The sequence below is a fragment of the Oryzias latipes genome, chromosome 11, assembly GCF_053564925.1.
Source record: "Oryzias latipes strain Hd-rR chromosome 11, Olatipes_Hd-rR_3.1".
Taxonomy (NCBI): Eukaryota; Metazoa; Chordata; class Actinopteri; order Beloniformes; family Adrianichthyidae; genus Oryzias; species Oryzias latipes.
In genome coordinates this window covers 3,601,677-3,625,819 of record NC_136247.1, presented here as the reverse complement: position 1 = coordinate 3,625,819, position 24,143 = coordinate 3,601,677, and the positions used below count along the sequence as shown (strand labels likewise).

The following is a 24,143-nucleotide window of genomic DNA, read 5'->3' as shown; positions in this document are numbered from 1 at the left end:
TTATTTTAGAGCATCTGCAACGTGGAGCTTCGGTCGATTGTGTGACAGAGAGAGGATGAAGAGACGCTAAGGAGGAAGATCACACAGCGGGACAGAAAGAAAGCAACATTTTTTGTGTAACAAAGCACACTGCAGTGCATTGAAGAATCAGACAAAAAACTTCTGCAGACAGAACCCCGCCGCCACTGGCAGCTTCAGCGCAGAGTTAAGAGGTAAAGGAGGGACGAGGAGAAGCTCTTTGAACTTAGGAGGAAGGAACCTCTTTCTGATCTGGAGCAGGAACCAGCAGACAAGACAGATACTAGAGGACTCTCTGCCTCTCTGCTCCCGAGACAGCACACCCTGCTGGTCACGTCAGGAAACCCCACGGCTCATCAAACCCTGCTGGTCACGTCAGGAAACCCCATGGCTCATCAAACCCTGCTGGTCACGTCAGGAAACCCCATGGCTCATCAAACCTTGCTGGTCACGTCAGGAAACCCCACGGCTCATCAAACCGTGCTGGTCACGTCAGGAAACCCCACGGCTCATCAAACCCTGCTGGTCACGTCAGGAAACCCCATGGCTCATCAAACCCTGCTGGTCACGTCAGGAAACCCCATGGCTCATCAAACCCTGCTGGTCACGTCAGGAAACCCCACGGCTCATCAAACCCTGCTTGTCACGTCAGGAAACCCCACGGCTCATCAAACCCTGCTGGTCACGTCAGGAAACCCCATGGCTCATCAAACCCTGCTGGTCACGTCAGGAAACCCCATGGCTCATCAAACCTTGCTGGTCACGTCAGGAAACCCCATGGCTCATCAAACCCTGCTGGTCACGTCAGGAAACCCCATGGCTCATCAAACCCTGCTGGTCACGTCAGGAAACCCCATGGCTCATCAAACCCTGCTGGTCACGTCAGGAAACCCCATGGCTCATCAAACCCTGCTGGTCACGTCAGGAAACCCCACGGCTCATCAAACCCTGCTGGTCACGTCAGGAAACCCCATGGCTCATCAAACCCTGCTGGTCACGTCAGGAAACCCCATGGCTCATCAAACCTTGCTGGTCACGTCAGGAAACCCCACGGCTCATCAAACCGTGCTGGTCACGTCAGGAAACCCCACGGCTCATCAAACCCTGCTGGTCACGTCAGGAAACCCCATGGCTCATCAAACCCTGCTGGTCACGTCAGGAAACCCCATGGCTCATCAAACCCTGCTGGTCACGTCAGGAAACCCCATGGCTCATCAAACCCTGCTTGTCACGTCAGGAAACCCCACGGCTCATCAAACCCTGCTGGTCACGTCAGGAAACCCCATGGCTCATCAAACCCTGCTGGTCACGTCAGGAAACCCCATGGCTCATCAAACCTTGCTGGTCACGTCAGGAAACCCCACGGCTCATCAAACCGTGCTGGTCACGTCAGGAAACCCCACGGCTCATCAAACCTTGCTGGTCACGTCAGGAAACCCCACGGCTCATCAAACCCTGCTTGTCACGTCAGGAAACCCCACGGCTCATCTAACCGTGCTGGTCACGTCAGGAAACCCCACGGCTCATCTAACCGTGCTGGTCACGTCAGGAAACCCCACGGCTAGTCACACCCTGCTGGACTCTCACCTTTCACTCAGGTCTTCAACCGTGTGTCCGCTGAAGGGATGAAAGCCGGCTCTCGGTGACGCTGGGCTGCACGGAGAAGCCTGACCCGATCGACCAAGAGATGCCCGCCGGCTCCGTCTCCTCTCCAGACCTTGATGTTTGTCCCCTCCCCCGAGGCTGGCCCGCTGGCGGTCCCGGCGACCTGTGGATGGGGGCTGGCAGTCGTCCCCATCTTCGTGCCGTAGGGTCATCTAAGGGGGGGATGCAAAGCGCCGTCAGGATTTCAGCTGCAGTGAAGTGGAAGCAAACTCAAGCGTCAGCCAACCTCATAAATGTTGAGCTGCTCAACCAGGTCCAGGTCGGTGCCTCTCCTCCCCAGGTGCCTCTGGGTGACCGCCTCCATGCCTTGCTCCTCCAAGCTGTCCACCGTGTCATAGAAGGAGTCCTGATCCGGTAGTGCCGCCAAAGTCTGCAGCAACAACGGCGCCATGCAGCCACAATTCATGGCTAAACTGTCAGAACTGAAGCAGCACCACCTTAACTGGAACAAATGGAGTCTCAAGGCCTTCGTTGGCTCACCTTATTAATGAGGGTCATGGCGTAGACCAGCAACTCCGTGTCCACCCCATCCTTCTCATGTAGGATCTCCATGGCATTGGACCACGGTTTGCAGCCTAGATTTAGTTGAAATTCACAGGGAAAAAGAGCAAATCCGTTTCCCACACTTCCAGAGTCAACATCAGAGCATCGTTCGGCGTTCTGACCTCCCTTCGTGTCCACGGAGGCGATGGCCTGAATGAGCAGCGCCGCGTTGGACTCTGAGTACTCCACAAACACCAGCAGCAGCTTCAGAGCCGTTTTCACCACCAACCGAAACTGCAGACAACGACACAACTGAGTCTACACAATCACAGTGGGATGCATGCATGTGTCCTCATGCATGTCCAGAGGAATCTGTCCCTTAAACCAAAGTTACAGCAGTTTGTTAACTGGTTTTCTGTTCCACCTATAGGTTCTATTTATACGAGTCTGGAATTGATGCTATAAAGACCCATGCCTATAAAAATGGTGTTTTTAACATGTCATTGTTCTCATATTTGATCAAAACTATCCTTAAAATTGCATTTCTGAATATTTCTTTATTCAAAGTGTTGTGAATTAGGAGAAAAAAAAAATTCAATTGGGAAAATCTTGGTGCTGCTGTCAGCGGCCCACAGTCTCCCTGCTGATTCTGATCATCCACTGTCAGACAAATAGATCCATGAACGTCTTTGAATACCTGGAATCTGGATCTAAACTGTATAAATAGATCTGATATTGATCACCATTTTTGTTGAACCACTAATGCTAGGTTGGGTGAAGGTAAGCTAGCAGGAGAGCACGTAAACAAATGGGGGAAGGGAAGGGGAGGCGGCGTTGACCACAACTTTCTAATGAACTTCCGCTGCTCTGCAGAATCTGTCTTGGAAAACGACACAGGTTTTTACTTTTATGTTTGTTTTTAAAAACAACATAATCATAATTAAAAGACCACTAGGAACACCTTGACAATAGATATTGACTATTGACGATGATGGGAGTGGGGCTTTAAAGACAAACAGAAGGAATTTCTGCCTGCAGATTGTCATAACCTGCAGAATTCCCATTGAAATGCAGTGGAGACGAGCGACGCCACAATTCCTGGTTTAAAACTTTATGTGACACAGTTGAACCGAATCGTGGGGAAGGGGAACCTCTGCTCTGTGGAGACGCAGGAAAGCCAGATTTTGTTGCTGTTTTTATGTCACATAAATAAAGTTTTCTCTGTCAAACTGTGGGAACGGTTCTGCCGTAAATGATAACATTTCTAAAGCGGTCTGGTTTAATGTAGGGCTGCTGTGAGAGGAGCTGTGATTATGGTCAGGTTGACTCTTTAACACGTCTCCATCAGAGGCTGCACTCTGCAGGAACTGGGTTTGTTTACGGAGCCGTTTACGGAGCCTGACGCAGATCACGCTGCCACTGACAAACTTGATTAACACAGACACAGCTCAGGAGGAAAACAAAACTAGCAATGTGTGTGTTTTTGCTGGCCTCTACCTTTGAGCCGACCAGCGTGTAGAGCCACTGGATGGTCTCGGGGTGGCTGATGACTCCGTTCATGCCGTCCACGTACAGCATGATCTGCCCCAGAGCTGAGGATGTGTGAGAACGGAGAGAGACACACAGATCACAGCCTCTTCCACGCTAGAACCAGTGCCAATGGTTCAAACTACATCAAACTCTATTTATAAAACACTTTTCATACCTGAAAAACACAAAGCGCTTTTCAAAAAAAAAGCATATTTTGAACTTGAGTAGCAAAACAAAGACTTTCAGATTTAAAAAAAATATATTTTTTAAATTACAATACCTCACCAAGTACACACACAATCAACCCTCAACATCTTAATATGACATAGATTAAATTTGGAATAGAAACATAGATAGAGATTTCTTATGACAAAATGAGAAAATGAATTTATAGACCACAACAGTGACCCCCCCACACTCAAACAGAGGACCCCCCCCCCGACACCACCCACTGCTTTGACCCCCGGTCACAGAAAAGGGTTAGTCAGTGGTGTGGAGGATCTGTTTGAGTAAACCTCTGCAGTTAAACCAGTATTTTAAAAATACATAAAAGCATAAACAAAGATCAAATAAAAAAAACTTCAAAGAAAAGTGGGGGTGTAGAAACACCGAAAAAGATTTCATAAAAACCATCTTCCTGAAAAACAAAGTCTGAAAACATAAAAATATTTCATAGCACAGAGGTCAAACATGTTTGAAAACATGAACAGCCTCTGTGGCTCTAAGGTTCTCTGGAGGCTGTTTCACAGGTAGCTGTTCAGATCCATAAAAATGATTATTTTTTTGGGCATAAAGAAAAAGAAATATGCTTTTTTCCCCCCAAATTTAAAATAGTTGATAACTGTTGGACAGAGGTTCCTTTAACTACCTTTCAAACTAAAAGACACCCTGTGCCACATCTCACTTCAGCAAATGAAGTTGAAGTTAGTTTAATGTGATTTAAAAAGAACAAAACACAGGTAATTGTACCTTTTATTGGTTCACCATAGAAATACATTTATAAACCTGGCAAACTATAACTAAACCAGAGCTAACCTAGTGACCCTACCCGTATTAATCCAGAGCTAACCTAGTGACCCTACCCGTATTAATCCAGAGCTAACCTAGTGACCCTACCCGTATTAATGGACCATAAACTAAACTTAAAATCATTTCGTTTTTTTCAAAATTGATATTCCACCTTGGAAACGATTTTCTGTGATGTTAAAAAAGCTTTCCAAATGCTTTAGTACGACTTTGATAAAATACGCAGCCACAGTGCTAGATGGTTTGTTGGAGCATTGTGGGTAATGTAGTCAAAACCCTTTCAGCATGTTGTGTACTGTGTTTCAAGTGTTTGTGAGTGGGTTGATTAAACTTTGACTTGTCTGTTTTCTTTGCTTGTGGCATTTTTGTGCCCCAGTGGAGGGGCAAAAGAGGCACAATGGAGGGGCAAAAGAGGCACAGTGGAGGGGTAAAAGAGCCACAAGGTTTACGATTCCTCTCATGAAGCGCTTTATTTACCATAAAACCTCCAAACTCAAAGCTAATGAGGAAGATTATGATCAATGAGCAATGACTGCTGTGAGAGCTACCATGACGCAGCAGAAAATCCTGCTGAGTAACACCTCAACGTTTCACGACGTCTGAACAGACACATTAACTGTCATGTGATCAATCAAATGTGAAAATAGATGTTTTGAAATAAAAATCATAAATATTTAGAAAATAAGAATACTAAAAGATTTCAATAATGAAAAAGTTAGGAAAAGATTTTCTTGAAACATTCAGTCGATTCTTTTTGTAAAGGTTTCTGAAAATGATGGTACCTCTCAGAATGTAGTTCTGATAGTTCTGGTCGGCTTCTGCTCCCACCTTGATGAGACACGTCAGACCTTCAGCCATCACAAACTCATGGACCAGATCTTTGTCATCCTGAGGAGTTTAGGAAACACAAATGCAGACAAATCGTTAAATAATAAAGGGAAAACATTTAGCAGCTGATAGAAAGACGGGGCGAAACCAGCAGGTGAAACAACAACCATCCTCATGTTCTTCAGCTCTTTAGAACTGGACTAGGCAGAGAAGTCCCTGACTGCAGGAACACAAGCCCTTATCATCACCCCTCCATCCCCGTGTTTAGCAGTTCAAACCTTTCAATCAAATGAATCTGTTTTCCAGATGTTTCATGTTTGGACTTTTCTGAGTTTCTAAGTCATAGTCAATGAAGCAGCAGGGTTTATTGACTGTATTTGTGAAGCAGCTGAAGGTGATTTGTGATTTAGTTTCTTTACTTGATTATTTTAGCTTGTTCTTTGTCTTGACTCCTTGAATTGAAAAACATTTTTCTTTTGTTTTTTGTTAGGATTGGAGTAGCTGGACCCAAAAATGCAGACAGGGACGTAGTTTGATTTAGTGAATTTTATTGTAGGATGAAAAGGGGTTGGGCTTTGGATCTTTGGCATTGGTCTTTGATGTTGGCTTTGGTTTTTGGTGTTGGTCTTGGTTCTTTGGGGGTTGATTGTGGGTTCTGGTGGCTTTGGTTCTGGAGGCTTGGGCTTGGGCTTGGGCTTGGGCTTGGGCTTGGGCTTGGGCTTGGGCTTGGGCTTGGGCATGGGCATGGGCATGGGCATGGGCATGGGCTTGGGCATGGTCATGGTCAGTGAGTCCTTCATTAAAGCAGACGAACCGACAAAGGCTGGACGGCGCGATGGACTAAAATAGGTTCACTGATTGGATGCTGAACAGGTGTGAGAGACCGGATCCTCAAGCAGGTGTGCGGGGACAACCCTTGACAGTTTTTGGTCTGATCTCACATCCTTTTAAACTCTAAGGACTTTGTCTTTTTAAAGCTTCTTTGTATATTGAGTGGAAAACAATTCTGCATTCATTTTTAAAACACTTTTATTAACTAAATCTTTGAATTTCATTCTTTTTAACTTTCTGAATAATTGGTTGGATGTAATTACTGCCAGAGATAACCCTTATTGTCTTTTTTTGTAGAGTAAAAAGCGGACTTACGAATGATTTTCATGTGTTTCCACAGATTTCAAGACATAACAGACCAGAAGTTCTGCAGTAAATACAGTGCTTTGTTATCCAGAGCTGACTTCTCTTTGTGTAGCTAACCGTTTTTAGGCATTTTAGCATGTTTCTCATGACGGACATATATGAAAAAATTAAAGATGAAAGTACGTTTCTGACTATTTCTAAATCGGGTTTGGAGCAGACAAAAAAAAATGGTGCTGGAAAAATCTCTCAGTTATGATGTAGAAACTGAAATGGGCGGGGCTACAGTCTTCCTGCTCTGCTCCATTCTGATGATCCACTGTCAGACAAATAGATCCATGAACGTCTTAGTTTTCCTGGTCTGAGCTGGAATCTGGATCTAAACTGTACGGCTGGATAGATCTGATATTGATCGCCGTTTCTGTTGCACCGCTAATGTTAGGTTGGGGGTGTGAGGGGCTTTAAACTAGTGGGAGAGAATAGAGATTATGGGATGGAGGGTTACTTCTGTGCCAACAGTCGCGCCAACAGCTAAGAGGTGAATTTCTGATGAACTCCTGCTGCTCTGCAGAAACTATGTCCTAGAAAACGACACAGATTTTATTGATTTTGGTTAAAAACAGCATCATCATGATGAAAAGACCACTGAGAACGATTTGACCATAGATCAAATCATGGTCAGAGAGGGACTTTAATGGTTTCTGTTTAAAGTTCTTATTTAAGGATTGTGTAAATATCGACACATTTTAGCCCTTTCTGTTAAAATGCAGTTGTATTATTTGAAATTCAGAGGACATTATTATCAATTTAACTTTCAAAATGAACAGAAACCAAATCCCTTCTTCAAACAGAAACCGTAGTTTCCGTTTGACCACCAGATGGTGGCAGTAGTGTGCAGGACTCTGTGCATTGTTTCTAACAGTAAAAGCACAAACTCATCTCAAGCTTCCATGAGAAGAACGTGGATCAGCTTTCAGCTAAAGCAGCTGAACAGAAAAGCATTTTCCTGGTTTGTTAGAAGCTTTAGCTTCTGTTTTTTACAGGAAGAGGTTCTCTTCCTGCAGCAGACTTCACTGCAGGATTTGCATACCCATTTGCAGAAACAGAGTCCTGCAGACGAGCTGCAGTGCAAAAGGCAGATGGAGAAAGGCCACGTTGATGGAGATCCCTGTCATCACAGGAGAACGCAGCCGCCACCATTAGTGCCTGCGATTTCTGCATCTGAGGATTCTCAGACATGTTTTCAGGCAAAAAGACATGTTTTTGTGCAGCTGCACGTGTGTTACCTGAAAAATCTGCTTCAAGGAGAACAGCGCCCTCCTTAAGTCCCGCCCACTGCAGTTGTAGAGTTTTTCTGCAGAAACAAAGACAAACGTGGATTTTTCTGTCAATGTAAAACAACAACAATTTTTTTACTAAACGTGACATAACTAGGGTCTCTTTGAATAACAGTTTTTTTATTTACTTTGCTCAAAAAATACGCCTCAGCTGTCAGACACAAAGCTTTGGTTTATCAGACGCACACAGACAGACTCATGACGCCTTCACAGTGGACACGATTCCCACGTCAGTCCATGTAGGTAGTGGCATTTCTGCCACAGTTTGCTGATAGACAGATGTTACAGTAGTAAAACATGACTACAAGTCTGGAGATCTAGAAGAAAACCATTTGATTGATATCTGAGAGTGTGAGACCCAATGGAGTGGATGACAGGCTCCGCCCCTAAGCTTCCTCACAGATCAACACGTGCGTGATGCCTCACGCACACTCACACAAGCAGGAGCAAACGCGCACGTCTGAGTCGTGATTCGAGGCGAAGTGGAATGTTAACGAGCTGTTGGCGGCGTTTCAGCGGCGAGGTATTCAGGTCACGACACGGGGACCACTCAGGTCCAACGGCTGTGCGCTCATTCCTCCCATCGAGGCTGTTCCCGACGCGATGAAGGTAGAGGACGTAAAAGGAGCATGAAATAAAAACAATGAGGGTCACAGAAATTAATGGAAGAGCTTCTGATGTTTGTTGGTGGAAATGAGCAGAAATCCAGTCCCTCTCTGTGGCCCTGGGGCAGGGAGGGGGGTGCGATGGGGAAAACAGGGCGACCTTCATCATCACTCCAAGTCAGACCCAGGAGGAAGGCCAGTCTCCGTCTCTCCCTCATTTCAGATCAGCAAAGCTTCACTCACAAAATAAAAAACTGCAATGTAACCCATGCATTCCCCAAATCCTCCCAAAAAGCTGCTGCGTGACTGTTATGGTTTTTTAGGAGTTATTCCGTACCGCGAAGGGGGGTCTAAGGGCAGGGATGCCAGTTTAGTTTAGTCTGTTTAGTTAAAGTTTAGCATTCTCCCATTGAATTTTATGCATTTATGATCCTTTTTTGATTGTATGTTTACCTTACAATTACCGGTACGAAGCCCATTGAGACAACTGTTGTTGTGAATTTGGGCTATACAAATAAACTTGAATTGAATTGAATTATGGGGCTGGGGGGTTAAGGGGGTCACCTGTCAGATAAAGCTCTAAAACACATTTAAAGTTTCCCTCCTGTGTCCAAACAGAAATTTTCCTGGTTTCCCTTTAGGTGTTCCTGGAAATGAAGTGGCCTCCTGAAGAGCCTCTACGCCGTTACACGCCACCTTCATCTAAGGCCGCCAGAGGCGCTGCCACGGCAACCGTACCCAAGGTCTGCAGTGCATCAGAAGCAAGTCAGCAGCAGCGACAAGCCTCAAACGGGATGTATTAGCAGGGCCGGAAGAATGCCGGCTCTTCAGATCTGGGGGAGTCGTGATAAATTTTCAGCCCCCACCGACAAATGACGTTTCACTGCTTCCGAATCAGAGGCTGAAACTTTATTCCTGATTTGTGGTTTACACTTTGATACTAAAGTAAATTCCGATCTGCACGATTCCTGGTGCAGGTTAGAAACCAAAGTTCTGATTTTAGACGAGATGTTGGAAAAGCTCCTGCTCTAGTGTCCTTCTCCGCACAAAATGTTATCATCTGCAAGAAAAGTCAAACAGAAGGCAAAACAATTCCTACAGAAAACATTGAATTCTAAAAAAATAACTACTTGAAGCCACAGACACTAACTGGGGTGACGGGTTGATTTATTGACCTTTAAATCCCCAAGACATTCAATCATAAATTCAGCCTTTAGTTTGAGTTTTATCTGAAAATCAGGAAATGTTTGCCACAGATTTACAAAGAATGATTGATCATCGATATTATGAGGTTCACACACGGCGAAACAAAGATTATCCATCAAATGTTCAAAATAAACACTTAAAGTGATTTCCCGAAAACACAAAGCTTTATTAATGCAAATGGATGTTGTGGACTACAGCCGATGGAGCAGAAAAAGGAGGAAGATGAAGTTAACGCTGATCTCCATCTAAGACATTCTATGGCGGTGGTGCTGAAAGAGTCTGTGGAGGAAAAAACGCAGAGGACAGATGACTAATAAGACCTCCAGGTTCCACAGAGGGAAACCTGCTCTAACCAACAGATGAGAGGATCTGTCCTCCGCCCTTCATCATGTCTTCTTCTCCTCTTCCCAGAAACAATGGCTGTAGGCCCTTTTGTGGTCCCATGATGCACCTCTCGGTTGAGAAATCTTTCTCGGCTTCATGTTTAGCCTGAAAAAGCTACAAGTTTCTCAAAAGGACACCAAAGGGAAATCAAAGGCATCTTTTTGCCAATTTAACAGACCTCATATTCTGTGTGTACAGTTGGTAAATTGGCACATTTTCATGCAAACAGGCCCTAAAGGTCAGATCTTTAGGCCAAATGGAAAATACTTCCTGAAACCTGATTGGAGGACTCAAACCCTATGTTTTAGGGGCTTAACTGATCCCATTAAACAGTTTAAACACAACAGAAATGTCAAGTGGTCAACGGTCTAAGACGATCGGTGACCTCAGCATCATGATCACTAATGAAAACCATGTCACAGAGAACCCCACCCCCACCCCAAATGGGGCTGAACCATAGACTGTATCAGAGACCTGGACTCAGTGAGTGTGACGTCACCCATAGAAAAGGCTTTACTTCCGGCTTTAACCAAATTAAGGCAATTCAGTTGGCATTTTTGTGTGATACGGGGACTGCCATGTTGAAACCAGACAATGTCAGTAAGCTGGTCTGAGTCGGTTCGAGTTTCTATGACAAACACTCTCACCAAGCAGAAGTGAGCTTGTCGAAAGGCCACACCCCCTTCCCTTTAAAAGCAGGCTCGGGAAAATCTGTCCAACGTTTTGAAGGTTGGACCTGGGGGCCAGCAGGCTCCACCTAGTTTTATTTAGGAATCTGATTGGCTTGCTTACATGAACAACTGTGACCTACACAAAAAAAGGATTTTTAAGAACATGTTTAAAAAAAGGTTTTATATCAAGAATGGTTCTTCTGACCAATAGAATGACTGAGTTACAGCTATTTATTTCTCTATTGAAGTCTATGGGATTTTGGCTTCTTGAAGCCAGCGGGTACTTCCTGTTTGGAAGGAGGAGTCACTCTCGTTATTTACAGACAATGGGGAGAATCACATCAACTCTTGAAAATAAAAGCACAGCAGTTCTTCCTGAAACTTCATTTTTCTGGTGGGAACTATTGTTCCTAAATCAAATAAACTTTCTTAAAGTTTATTTTGACATCACTGCCAGCAAGCAGCAGATGTCCTGTTAGCGCCCTTCCCCCCAATGTTAACTGCACCGTAGACATTTAGGGCCCCTTGGTGGGGAAGGTGGGCTTCGCCAAATTTCCAACTATGGCTGAGCCTGGTCAGGCCATGTTTACAACACTTCTTGTGGACCCCTTCTTCCCCTGGGTGTCCTCCTACTGGGCAGGGGTGGCTGGCCCCTGCCTTGCTCCTTCCAGGACCAACTGTGGGCCGGGTGGTCTCCCTTTGGGGGGGTCCTGGCTCGTACATGGGGTTGGGGCGGGGGGATGCCCAGAACTCCTGGGTGGAGGTGAAGTGCTCGTCTGGGGCTGTGGGCGCTCTTCTGAGGCAGGGTCCCGTGTTGGGCCGCCACAGCACGGCGGGGGGGCTGCTCTCCTGGTTGAGCCGGAGCTTGCACTCTCTGTCCCCCTCCATGCCTCCCTGCTCTTTGGCTCTGGGGGCCCCTGTGGCTGTCCTGCTGGCCCTGGCCTGGGGGGCGGTTGTTCTCTATCTGCTGCCGTGTGGTGATGGAGGATTCCGGCTGCCGCTGCTGCTGTGGTGGGGGTCTTGGTGTAGGGATGACTGGGAACTCTCCCTCCTTCTTTTCACATTTCACCATCCATTTTAGAAGAACATAAACACTCACCTGAGCACAGGTGTTAGCTCACCTTTGCACTAATAGTTTGCATGATTGAATGACTGAAACACACTAGTTGGTTTAAAGGCATAAGTATGCGTGCGTGAACACTATCTGCATTGTGTACATGTTGACATGTGGACATTTTTGCAGCCAACAGGTATGTTTATAACATTTGGGTGTGTTTGTGGACAGGCCCCGCCCTTATAGACTTGTATTACATCTCAACCTCACCGTAATGATAAACATCCAGATACTTGTTGCTTTATGCTGCTTCATGGTCCACGCCCCCCCCCCAACATCCCTCTCTCTTCTTCCCTCCTCTCATTTTCCGTCCGGTCCAACACAAAAGAGTTTCAAATATGATTAAAATGAATAAAGTTTGGGCTCGATTACAAAAGGGGTTTATTCAGACATACCTCTGGTTTGTCTGAAGATTAATAACCCCTCTTGTTAAAGTAAAATATGTCCAACACAAGAGGCCTTGAGCTCTCATCTATTTGCCCAGCTGTTGGACAGGACAAGTTAAAAAAATGTAAAAGTTTATTTTGATGTCTTTTTAGTGCACAGGTGCAACCTCAACCCCCTAAACGTATTACACTCTGTAACATCTCATCCCTCTGCACTGTCAACAGTGTTTGATGAGTTCACTGCTGGAACAAATCGTAACCATTCCAGTCGCTTCAAACCCAAAAATAACCACTTCTACTCTGGAAAATGGGCCTGACTGATTCTGCTCCTTTTCTTTCAGCTCCTAAATTCGGCACAAAAGTGTCTGAGAAGAGGCGAGGAGAGTCTCCACACAGGTTTATTCAGAGATCAGCCGACGTGTCTTTGAGTGGTCACTCTGCTTTTCCTGGCGTTTGACAGAAAAGCTGGGGATTTCTGTGGGAGGACTTCCTGCAGTCTGTCCGTTCGCCAACATGTGCACGAAGCCCTAAGCGAGTGCCTGCAGACGGACAGGTTTCATTTACGGGCCACTTTTACTGCTTTGTTTTGACTTAAAAAAGAACTGAAAGTTCTCCTCCACACTGCTCAAACCGCAGCCTCACATGCACCGCAATAAAAAGATCCTCTGCCTCAAAGCAAGACGCAAAAAAGAGGAAATAATCCCAAACAAACGGACAAGAAGCACTCTGACTTCAAAGATGAGCAACATCATTTAGTTCAATCAACTTCTAGCCCTTTTTATGACCTCAGAAAGACGTTTAACCTTTCTGTTAGAGAATGTCATTACCTGCATAAATAAGTTAGAAAAACCTTAAGGAAGAAAACCAAAGTGTAAAACATGAAAGTCTGGAGCTGAGCAGTGCAAAGGCTTCCTGTCAGATCCCTCCTTCCCCTCCTGCCATAATGGGATTAACAGGTTGACCCTTCAGCTTTGACTAATCCCTCAACATTTATGCCGCCGTTTACACACTGTCCAAACAGCAAACACACTTCACACAGGATGCAGTCACAGACCGACTTCGGGGCACTTTGGGAAACACCTGAAGTTGCAGCTGCTGCTCCGTTCTGCCTTTAAACTCTCTGATATGCTTGAATGTTATGTGCAGTGACAGGAACCCGGTTTATTCTCTAGTTTGAGCGGATCTTCACTTTCAAAATAAAATAAATATTTCTTTAAAAAAGGAAAATCTAATGCAGGTTTGAGCCAAAATGGTCACTTTGGATCATTTCATAGATAAAACAATTGCTCCTTTGGGAGAGAAAAAGAACTTAAGACTTGATAAAAATGCAAATGCTGAGTCACAACGTTAAGAAGAGCGAAAATAGAACAAAAAAAATCCCAGATTTTAGGTAATTTATTACATAAATGAGCTTCAATCAGATTTAGAACCTCATTTCTCTTGTTTTAGCATTGAGAAACCAGCTGATCCAATCCTTCTCACAACTTTAACAGTTTTTATTTTCAAATTCTCCTCTTTCATTTTTTTTGAGTGGAAAATACAGTTTCCTGACATGACAATAAAAGTCTACAAACTTTAAAACTTTACATTTCTGCTTGGAAAAAAATCAAAACATCTGAAGTTTGGATTTCTATTTTTGCTAAAAGCAGCTGAAAAGAGTTTTTTCTGATGGATCAGAACATTTACTGCCATTATCTATTAACTCATCTGGGCAATTCTGTCCAAACAAATGATACTGCAAAAATAGTAAATCTCACATTTTTTTATGTAGTTTGACTTCACTAAGCATAAAACGCATGACAGAAGTATCTATGTCTGTATCACAGAGGAGCCTTACATCTAAATAAATCTGTCTTATATCCATTAGTCACAGATGTTTAGCGCCTGCATACTTTAGTTTCGATAAAACACGATTTCTTAGATCGGTTTACTTCATAAAGTGGACCCAGAGCAATGCTTTTCATTCAGTAACAGGAGCAGCTGCTCATCCTGCACTTAAGTCCACTCATGCAGAAGCTGCTGACTCTGGGTTTTGAAGGATTTCATTGCAACTAAAAAACAACAGAAAAAAACGAGGCTTCTTCACAGCCGTCTGGAGCGTTTGGTAATCTGGGTTTTCAGGGGTGGTCTTCTAAAATGAAGGCGTTTGAGGAGGTAAGCTGTGTCAGCAAACGCAGGAGCTTCATTCAGTCCCTGGAAGTCCTTCCCTCTCTGTGTTATCGCACTAAATATAGGAGCACCAGGCATCAAGTTTACAGTTGGAAGCCAGCATGGCGGGTTCATGCTGCGTTCATGCTCAGGGACAAATTTAGCCTAAAGCTTTTAACACTCCTGCAAGTTCATCAGAAGTTTACTTTTGCAAACATGTTTGGATAATAATGCAGCACCACAGCACAGGTCAGCCGCTGGGGACACGCCGGCTGCTGAAGTTCCCTCTACTTTCTGCCTTTAAGGAATCAGTGGTTTTGTTCTTGGTCATGTTTTTGGTTTTCTATTTGTCAGTCACTCCACCTTCAGGTTCATGATCCACAGCTGTCTTCAGTTCAGTTAATTACCCTCAGCCTATTTAAGTGTCTTGGTTTCTGTTCTTCCTTGTCAGGTCATCTGCTCTGTTTTGTCACAGTTTTGTTTCTCCTCATAGTTTTGTCATATTTCAGTTTGCCTATTAAATGTTTTAGTTCCTGTCATCGGTGGCGCCACCAGGGGTGGCCACGGCCACCCCTCTCCGACACCTGGTCACCCCAGTGGCCACCCCACCCCACTAGCCACTATAAGCTGTCGTAGGATCAGTTGTGCATTTCATCCCAAATGCACAGCCAGCAAGCGGGCAAGTCGCTCTGATCACCTAAACAGGCCCACACCTCCTCCCCTCCCAGCTGCCTTTGAGTGCGCAGACATCTAAAGACGAGCCGTGGGACGCAGAAGATGTATAAGACGTGGGGTTCACTTCCGCGTTCGAACCCCCAGAGCCTCCGGGCCGGTTAGACAAAGGAACCAGTATCAGTTACTAAAGGTGAACTTTCTGTATTACTGTTTCCTTAAGTCCAAAACGGCGACTGACCGCGTGTGTATGCGCTCACACACTCACACGCGCTCTCCCCCCTCTCTTCCTGCATCGCGCGAGCACCGGTTTCTGCACGCACGCACACACACACACACACACATGCGCACACAATCAGTCAATTTTCAGAGAATGAAGAGAAATTCAACATATATTCTTATTTTAAGAAGAAAAGTACAGCCGAAGGAGCGAAATAGATGGAAGGGGAGCAACAGAAGAGTAGTGAGGAGGAGGAAGATGAGACAGAGCAGCATGAATGACAGAAGAGAATGAGGAAGACAAAGATGAGACGGCATCTGATGAGGGACAGTCAGCATCATTGCTCAGAGAAACAAGGCAGAACTCAGCAAAAAGTCTTCCACCTGTTCCTGGACCAACTGGTGAAGTTAGAATTAATGCAGTGTTTTTCAACCAGTGTGCCGCAGCGCACCAGTGTGACGTGGGAAATTGCCCTCATTAACTGGTCTAAAACATTTTCCATCTCCAGGATATCAGCTCTGTGTTCATCCAAACAGCCCCTGATAAAACACTTTGAAATTAGGAATATGAATGATCGTAAATAATTTTTTCTTTGTTTTTATTGGATTATATTAAAAACATTTTGATAAGAATGGCGGTACCGCGATTTAGCTGCAGTTTTAACTGTTTTCTGAAAGGTCCCGCCCCTTTTACTGTCTCCACCAATCATTCTAGGAGGCTTAATCACATGTCATCAGTCTGACCAATCAGAAGTGGTTCAAGTCTTCACTTCCTTGTTCTGATTCTGCTCATAAAGCCGCTCAGTTCCAAGAAAAGTACTAGATAAAGCTCATCTTTAGCGGTGTAGCTTTCCACAGAATCTGGTATCAGACCGTGAACAAAGTGAACAAAACAATGAAGCTCAGAGACGCTAGTCTTTTTGTGTTTGGCGGCTGTTTACATCTCCCATGATGCATTGGGTTAAAGTGACAGCATCTCAGCGCACAATGAGTCTATCCTCTTAACGTTTTGTAACAACAACGAACACATCAAACAGTTTTTGAATCTTTTCACTTAACTTTTATTCCATCAGCTTTTTCTGCCACAATTATCACAAAAATGTATGTGAGATTGCAGAGGGACTGTAGATCAATACAGACAATGAGTTTCTCCTTTTTAAAAAAAAAAAAGTTTTACATTTTTTTTTTGCTGGTTTGCCGCGGGATTTTTGTCAAGGTTAAAGTGTGCCGTTGCTCAAAAATGGTTGAAAAACACTGGCCTAATGATATCTACTAGAATTTATAGTAGTATCAACTATAAGTTAATGTTCTAGAAAAAAATCAGTAGGCATTTAACTTTCTGTTGGTTTTCTAAAGGTTGTTTTACTACGTTTAGTAGAATGAATTTAAAAAATTTAGCTCATGGTTTTTGTGTGCCACCCCAAGATTTAATGTGGCCCCCTACCGGCCACCCCCATGAAAAATTTCTGGAGGCGCCACTGCCTGTCACCTAGCTTGGTCTCCTGCATTTGGGTCCTCCACCACCAGTTCGTGACACTGCCTGGGGGTCTCAGTGTTCAGGGGGGTGCTGGAGGACTCTAAATACATATACATGACGTTGAGCCTTAGGTCTAAATGTTGATCGTGATTGTTATTTTCATCTGAATGTGAATATGGCTCAAACTCTTAATATTTAATGCATGGACATGAAAACAAATGTGATGAATACAATCACAAATCAGATTACAGTCACACCAATGTAGACGTGACTTTGATTTTATGTTTGACATCAAAATAACACACTAGATGGGGCGTGGCCTTTTGTATGACATGTGACTACCTTAAGCCTTAATCACATGCAACTGTACGGGGCTTGACCCATACAAGTGTATTGTGGTATTCATAAGCTAAAGTTTCATGCATGTATGATGCTGTCGTAAGGTTTCCTTTACTAAGGTGCACTTACTGACTGAGGACAAATGCTGCGCACGCATGGCGTGCACGTGATAGGTAGGTGGCCTGTTGTCCACACAAACTACACTCTGTCTGATTTCATCGTTTTCCAACAGTCATGCTGCATGTAAGGAGCGCACAAAGCGGACTCCTTACAAAGTTTGCAAGATTTGGGGGGGTTAAAAACAAATTATTGTCTGTACGACACGCCTGCATTTCAATGACTTCACTCTTTCGTGTTGCCTAAAGTGATTTCTACGACCTGCCGCTCGCAGCACGCCCGTATAAAAGAACATGAGCCTTTTCTCTCAACAGGTTTAGGACTGGTCTCTTCTGCAGTCCGTCTGCAGTCTGTCTGCGGTTCGTCTGCAGTCCGTCTGCGGTCTGTCTGCAGCTCAACTGCAGTTGAACTGCGGTCCGTCTGCGGTCTGTCTGCAGTTGGTCTGCGGTCCGTCTGCGGTCCGTCTGCGGTCGGTCTGCAGTCTGTCTGCAGCCCGTCTGCAGTCTGTCTGCGGTCTGTCTGCAGTCGGTCTGCAGTCTGTCTGCAGTCGGTCTGCGGTCCATCTGCGGTCGGTCTGCGCTCCGTCTGCGGTCTGTCTGCAGTCCGTCTGCGGTCTGTCTGTAGTCTGTCTGTGGTCCGTCTCTCTGCGGTCCATCCATAGTCTGTCTGTCTACAGCCCGTCTGCGGCGTGTCTGAGGTCTGTCTGCAGTCCAACTGCTGTCAGTCTGTGGTCTGTCTGCAGTCCGTTTGCAGTCTGTCTGCAGCCGTCTGCAGTCGAACTGCAGTCCGTCTGCAGTCTGTCTGTAGTCGGTTTGCGGTCCGTCTGCGGTCTGTCTGCAGTCGGTCTGCGGTCCGTCAGCAGTCTGTCTGCAGTCGGTCTGCAGTCCGTCTGTAGTCTGTCCGTCTGCGATCTGTCTGCAGCCCGTCTGCGGTCTGTCTGCGGTCCATCTCAATTGAATTGTGTTTCCAATGTGTTGTTAATTAGTCCTATTTCCATTCTATTGGCTCATCAATTTTGCAATAAAAAGCTGGAGAAGCAGGAAACAGGTTTGGGTTTTAAAACAAAAGCGTCCTTTGTCATTTTAAAATAAATCTTTTTTTTATATTTAAGGTGATGTACGTACAGGATAACAGACTTTAACACAGCGTAGAACCCTGTCACGTTAAATTCTGGAAGTAACAAAAATATGACAGAAAACATGCATTTTAGAAGTGAGGAAGGAGAGACTGATTGATTTGGTTTTGGATGAGCGAGGAGAGCAGGACGAACTTCTCGCCATAGGGGTGGCAGTATAAACCACTCTTCTGGGAGCCACGGGGAATGGACTCCCCACACAACACAGCAAAGAAACCCGCAGATGGACCAGTGGAAATCCACTGAGCGGTCTTTGACCTTGACACCTAGCCACATGCGTGTCCCGTACAGGTCTGTCCATTATTCCCCCTTAAGGGCAGCTGTGATGAACTGGGCGTTTCGCAGGCATGTGTGTCCCACATTTATTCCCGTCTATGCTGTTTTTCCACGGAGCTGCTTTAGGACATCTCCAGGCTGGACTGCAGCTGCCGTTTACCACAACATGCAAGCTCTTTAAAATGCACCAATGCTAAGGGAGGAGACTGCCCCGTGGCCTTTGACCTTAGCATAATCCCACCACATCTGAATAGATCTCAGCTTTTCTTTTTGTCGCTCAGAGGTCAAATGACCTTGACCTTCTCTGCTCCACATTCAAGCACAGATTATGACTGAACAGCATCCAAACAGCATACTTTTATTTTTCATTTGGTTCCCTTCCTGTGCCATGTCTGACTGTGTTCTTAGTATAAAGTTAGTAGACTCCATCCTGCCTCTCCTATTCAAAACGACGCTGCCTTGATGCATCACCGATTAACCATAGCATGCAGAAGGCTTCCTGCCCATTGTTGCTTCTGTTTTAGCAGGTTATTGAAAAGAAAAGCTTTCTTTTGTTCCTTTTTTCCATTAAATGTGGGAAATTTTGCGACGTTCAATCCCGCATACAAATGTGTGTGAGACAAGTGCCCAGTGTTCTCCTCTGTTCTTCCCCCACTCATTGTCTGTGGGTCTCACTCACGCACTCTCACTCCTGTCCACTTCTCACGCTCACCGCTGGTGCCTCCGCTAACTAACGGCATCCACTGAGCATGTGCAAACAGGAAAAATGCAAAGCAATAATAGTTTGGTTAGAAGGCGCTTGCATTTCTACGTTCTGGGCTGTAGCTTGTTGCTCGTTGGCATTTGAAGCACTGAACTCTTTCTTCCTGTGGAATGAAGCCAAAGAACTTCAAAGAGAACCTGCTTTTCTCGTGTCGGCAGACGAGAGAAGAAGGCTGACAAAAGCAGGCATGAAACCCAAACAAGTCAGAAAGGCAAACACAGAGGAAAAGGGATGAAACCAGAGCGGAGTCAGTAAACAGAAGGGAGAGTGGAGGATGTGAGTGGATTAGGACACAGAAATCACTCATTGGATGCACGCCTGTTATCCTCCTCCCATGTTGTGTGTTTCCTGACACAGCTGGCAGCGATGCAGGACATAAACCACGCCACAAAGAGCTGCATACTGAGATATACGCACTGGCAGGCAAATAGGGATCCATGCAAACGATGTTCCTGTTTAGTGGCTCTGATATTTTTCAGGCCTCATTAGACACAATGTTGATCCGTCATGGTGACAAACACCTTGTTCCCTCCTGTGGCAGAACAGAGCTTCTGCGCTCCTCATTAGTGCAGCTTAAGGGTTTGACAGCGTCCGTGCGCCTGCAGATGCTTTTGACAGCTGTCTGGGACGACCACAGGCTGGGTCTGATGCGAAGAAAAGGTCAACAGTTGTGTGTGTGTTTTTGTCAGAGGTGTGAATGGAGGTTACCATGGTGACGGTTAGTGTGCATCAGATGCAATGGCTTCGTTAGAATACCTATAGAGCTTTGGGCTTTAGTGAGTATACTTCTAGTACCTTTATGACCTTTGCTGGTATAACCTGGACGAGGTCAAACGCTGTGAGGATTGATGTCAAGAATGAAACATGTCTGCTTTGGTTTTAGAGCAGAGATGGATAACCCAAGACACCTAATTTCCAGGTATCTCAATGTATGTCCCTTTAGTGAACCAGTGCACCTGGAGTCAGACCATTGACTGTAAAGAAGAATTGGACTGAGTGAAACAATGACTCAGACCAACTCGGACCAATCACTGCTTATTGACGTCGTCTGGCTCCAACATGGCAGCTTTCCCCTCGCGTAAAAATGGCGACTGAATCGACTTATTTTGATTGGAGCTGGAAGTAAACTATGTTCTGTGGATGACATCACACTGACTCGCTCCAGTTCTCATCAATGGTTCCGATGTTTTCAGCCTTCAGGAGCTGGAAGGACAGGAGCAGTGAACTCTACAGTAAGCTGTGGTTTGAAATCAGGTCCAGGTTGGGGTTAGAGATCAGCTGTATATGTTCAGGGTGGAGTAAGCCTGTTCAGACGAATGAAAGTCTATATGCAAAGTCCCACTAAGAATAGAATCTGTGTGTTTGTGTCCCGTAAGCTGCTTACAGACAAAAAAACAGGCCGCGTAACGCCACTGAAAACACATGTGGATGTGGCCTTGGTGAATGTAGGAAAGCCTCAATCAGTTCTGTCACCTGGATTTGAAAACACTGCCAACACATTCCTCTTTTTGCGTTGATACCAGTAATTTAGAAGTCCAACGGGGCCAAACATTCACAGCTGCTGGTCCACTTTAACAGCCTCGTCTGGCAGGTGCATTTCCTCCTTTCTTTGTTTTTCCCTTGTGTTCCTGCTTTAAGTGATTTACCATTTCTCTGGAAGCCTTTCTCTGTCTCTTTCTTCACAACCCCAAAAACATCCAACCTACAACCCTGTGGCTGAAAAAGATGCCAAAAGCGGGTTGTCCTGTTTGTGCTTCATTGGGTCATGAATTAGTCTCAAAACGGATTAATCGGGATCAGCTGGGGGTTTGTGAAAGCGTCCACAGGAGATGCTTACACGCTGGTGTATCTGTACACCACTTCCAATAAACTCACACAAACTCGGCTGACCAAACCGCCGCAAACGGCAGCATGTTGGGCCTCAGCACAACAGTTGGCCTCTGCATGTTTGTCAGCGTAACGAGAGCCTGGGGAAAACCCAGCCACATCCACAGGGAGCAACTGCCGCTCCGCTGGAAAAAGAATCCCGCTGAAACTGGAAGTCTGACGTCCTTGTTCGAAAAAAGACACAGGATTATCTGTTGACAAGATCACACAAAAAATCTGATCAATTCACAAAATGACTCCATAAATCCAATTAGATACTTGGTGAGGCACGGGAACGGGCTCACTGGTGCGGCTGTTGAGCTGGAGAACGTCTGCTACCGTCTGTTTAAAACGGACTCATAAGACTGGAAAAATCCTCTGTTCTGGATCGAGTCCTGAACCTTGGTCTGTATTCAGACTGCTGTCAAGCAAACCATTCTGTTCCAGGCCAAAGCTTGTAAACAAAACCAGGTGACTAGAGATCTCTGCAGTCATTGGCCAGAGAAGACGAGAGAGATGGACATTCTGCGCTTTACAATTCTTATCGGGACAGTAATCTAATAAAAGTTTATATTTCAATTACCAGCTTTGAACATCAACAGCACTGTTTCCTTGTTCCTTTGATACAGTAGAGACCTGCTGCAAGGCGGTTACTGAGCTCTAACTCAGAGGATGCTAGCAACTGCAGTGATGAGGAGACATATGAAGGTACGCTGATAAGTGTTTATGACATATAGATTGTGGGGAAAACAGTGAAAAGAACTTGAATTACGTTAAAAATTGTTCTAATGATCCTGCATTCATCTGACCGCATTTCAATGAGTTGCTGTGTCTCATCTTTGTGGTGTTATGGCATTGTGGTTAAGAGAAATGTGTCAAGGAAACTACAAGGTCGCTTTTAGAATGACGTCACTGCAGTGCCGAAGGCATCATGAGACACAGAAAAGCATGTGGGAGGAATATCCAGTGGTGTTAAAATAAACGTTGTAAAAAGTGAACAGTTGGATTCCGTCATTGCTTTATATTTGTCTGCAGCTCATCTGTTGTTTCATTTCTACTCTGTTGATTTTGGCTACGGTGGCCATTTTGGTCCAGTTGTTCGGCTCCGAGGATGGATTGTATTCAGACGGAAGAATCTCAGAGCAAACCGGAGTTCGGTCCAAAAGGAAACGAACCGAGACCACCTCCAAAGATGGGTCAGAGACTAGTTCCTGGGCCCGGACCAAGGTTTGCTTGGGTGTATTCAGACTGACAATTTGTTCCAGATTATAATGGGAAATGAACTCTGGTTCACTTTAAGTCCAGTCTGAACACACCCTAAGTTTAGTGGACACCGGGAGAATGTGACCTGCCAGACGGCACCGACTGTAAAGTTTGTGAACCTTCTTCAGTCTTCAACAAAATCTGGTGGAGACGATTTAGAGGAAGTAACAAGAAATGCTCCAGAAAACACTGAACTTTGAATTCCAGTTTGACCAGGGCTTCCAATCCATTAAACGTCTCCTCTTCCATTAAACGTCTCCTCTGACCCTATTCCCATCAAAAATCTCTGAGATGAGAAACGGAGACTCTGAGCCAGAATTTCCAGTGTTTTTATTTACATCTCAGGTGGAAAATCCAGCTGCTGAGTTATTTCCAGAAAATAATGAAACTGAACCCCTGCTGACCTGTAAAGTCAGTGCGCCTGTTCCTCACAGCGGATGTGTTTTAGTGATTCCTGCTGCTGAGGAGTTATGTCGGCACGTCCACGCCTCCTTCCCTAAAGCCTCGTCAGGTCATCTCTCCATCTCCCACCGCAGTAACTAAAGCGTGACCCATGTGGGCACCCGTCCGGGTGGAGGGGAAGCTATTCCAGACACATTCCTTTCGCTTTTCCCTGAATCATAAAAACCGATAGAGAAGCATAAAGTGTTTATGTTTAGCTTTCAGAGTATTAGTGAAAAAAGGAAACAAAGGAACTATAAACACGAGGAATGAATGGTATTACGGCTCTGGGGGGATAAACGTCGATGAGTGATGGGTCTAAACCTGTCAAACATCACATGAGCTAAATAATCCTTTAGACTCTGAAGTCTTCTGAAGCGTCACACGCCAAAACTCTTTCAACCAAAACCCTGGAGAACAATGAAGCAGAGTCAGGGAAAGCAGACGAAGCGGAGCTGGCGTTAAAAAAAAACACAAAAAAAACAGAAAAGAAACACACATTCATCAAAGACGAACGGGGTTTATGGTTGGAAGAAACGACAGAAACCAGACGGCAGCATCTGACTGCACCATCACTGTTGTCCCACGAGCAAACGGCTGCCTTATCTCCCCAGCACAGCACAGTGCATTCAAAGCCTGCTCTGCAGCATCTTCATCAGTCTGCTGCCACTGTGCCCCCCCCCCCCCCCCCCCCCCACCACATCAGCAAGCGCCATCGATAGCAGCGGGTCTAGTAGACCAGTGAGCATCCACTTCAGTCTGCGTGTTCCAGCAAAACCTCCAAATATCTGTGTCTACAGTCAGCTAAAGGGACCAGGAATAGAATGGGGGGGGGGGGGGGGGGGGGGTTCACATGGTAGACTTCACATGAATCGTCTTGCTACAAAGCTGCTGGTTTGCTTGGTAGGCTCCTTCACTGCAGGAACAACTGAGATTTAAATCTGAGGAGAGAGTGTGAGCTCCATGCAGGACCTGCAGCTCCACCGGCAGCGCCGCTCATTACCTGTCAGCAAGCATCACCTTTATCCCCCTGGATTCTC

The 24,143-nt window shown here is 45.4% G+C and overlaps 1 protein-coding gene across 8 annotated transcripts in view; it reads right to left on the bottom strand.

Moving 5' to 3' along the window:
• Window positions 1-24,143, bottom strand: part of fhod3a (formin homology 2 domain containing 3a) — a 68,836-nt gene that overhangs the window by 23,898 nt on the left and 20,795 nt on the right. For all 8 annotated transcript variants that reach the window (XM_023960230.2, XM_023960231.2, XM_023960232.2 and 5 more), the window contains exons 4-10: window positions 7,971-8,038; window positions 5,505-5,610; window positions 3,664-3,758; window positions 2,349-2,460; window positions 2,164-2,258; window positions 1,910-2,053; window positions 1,606-1,835 (exon numbers count right to left, since the gene is read on the bottom strand). In XM_023960230.2, the coding sequence (XP_023815998.1) occupies window positions 1,606-1,835; window positions 1,910-2,053; window positions 2,164-2,258; window positions 2,349-2,460; window positions 3,664-3,758; window positions 5,505-5,610; window positions 7,971-8,038 (850 nt within the window). The remainder of the gene's footprint in view (window positions 1-1,605; window positions 1,836-1,909; window positions 2,054-2,163; window positions 2,259-2,348; window positions 2,461-3,663; window positions 3,759-5,504; window positions 5,611-7,970; window positions 8,039-24,143) is intronic.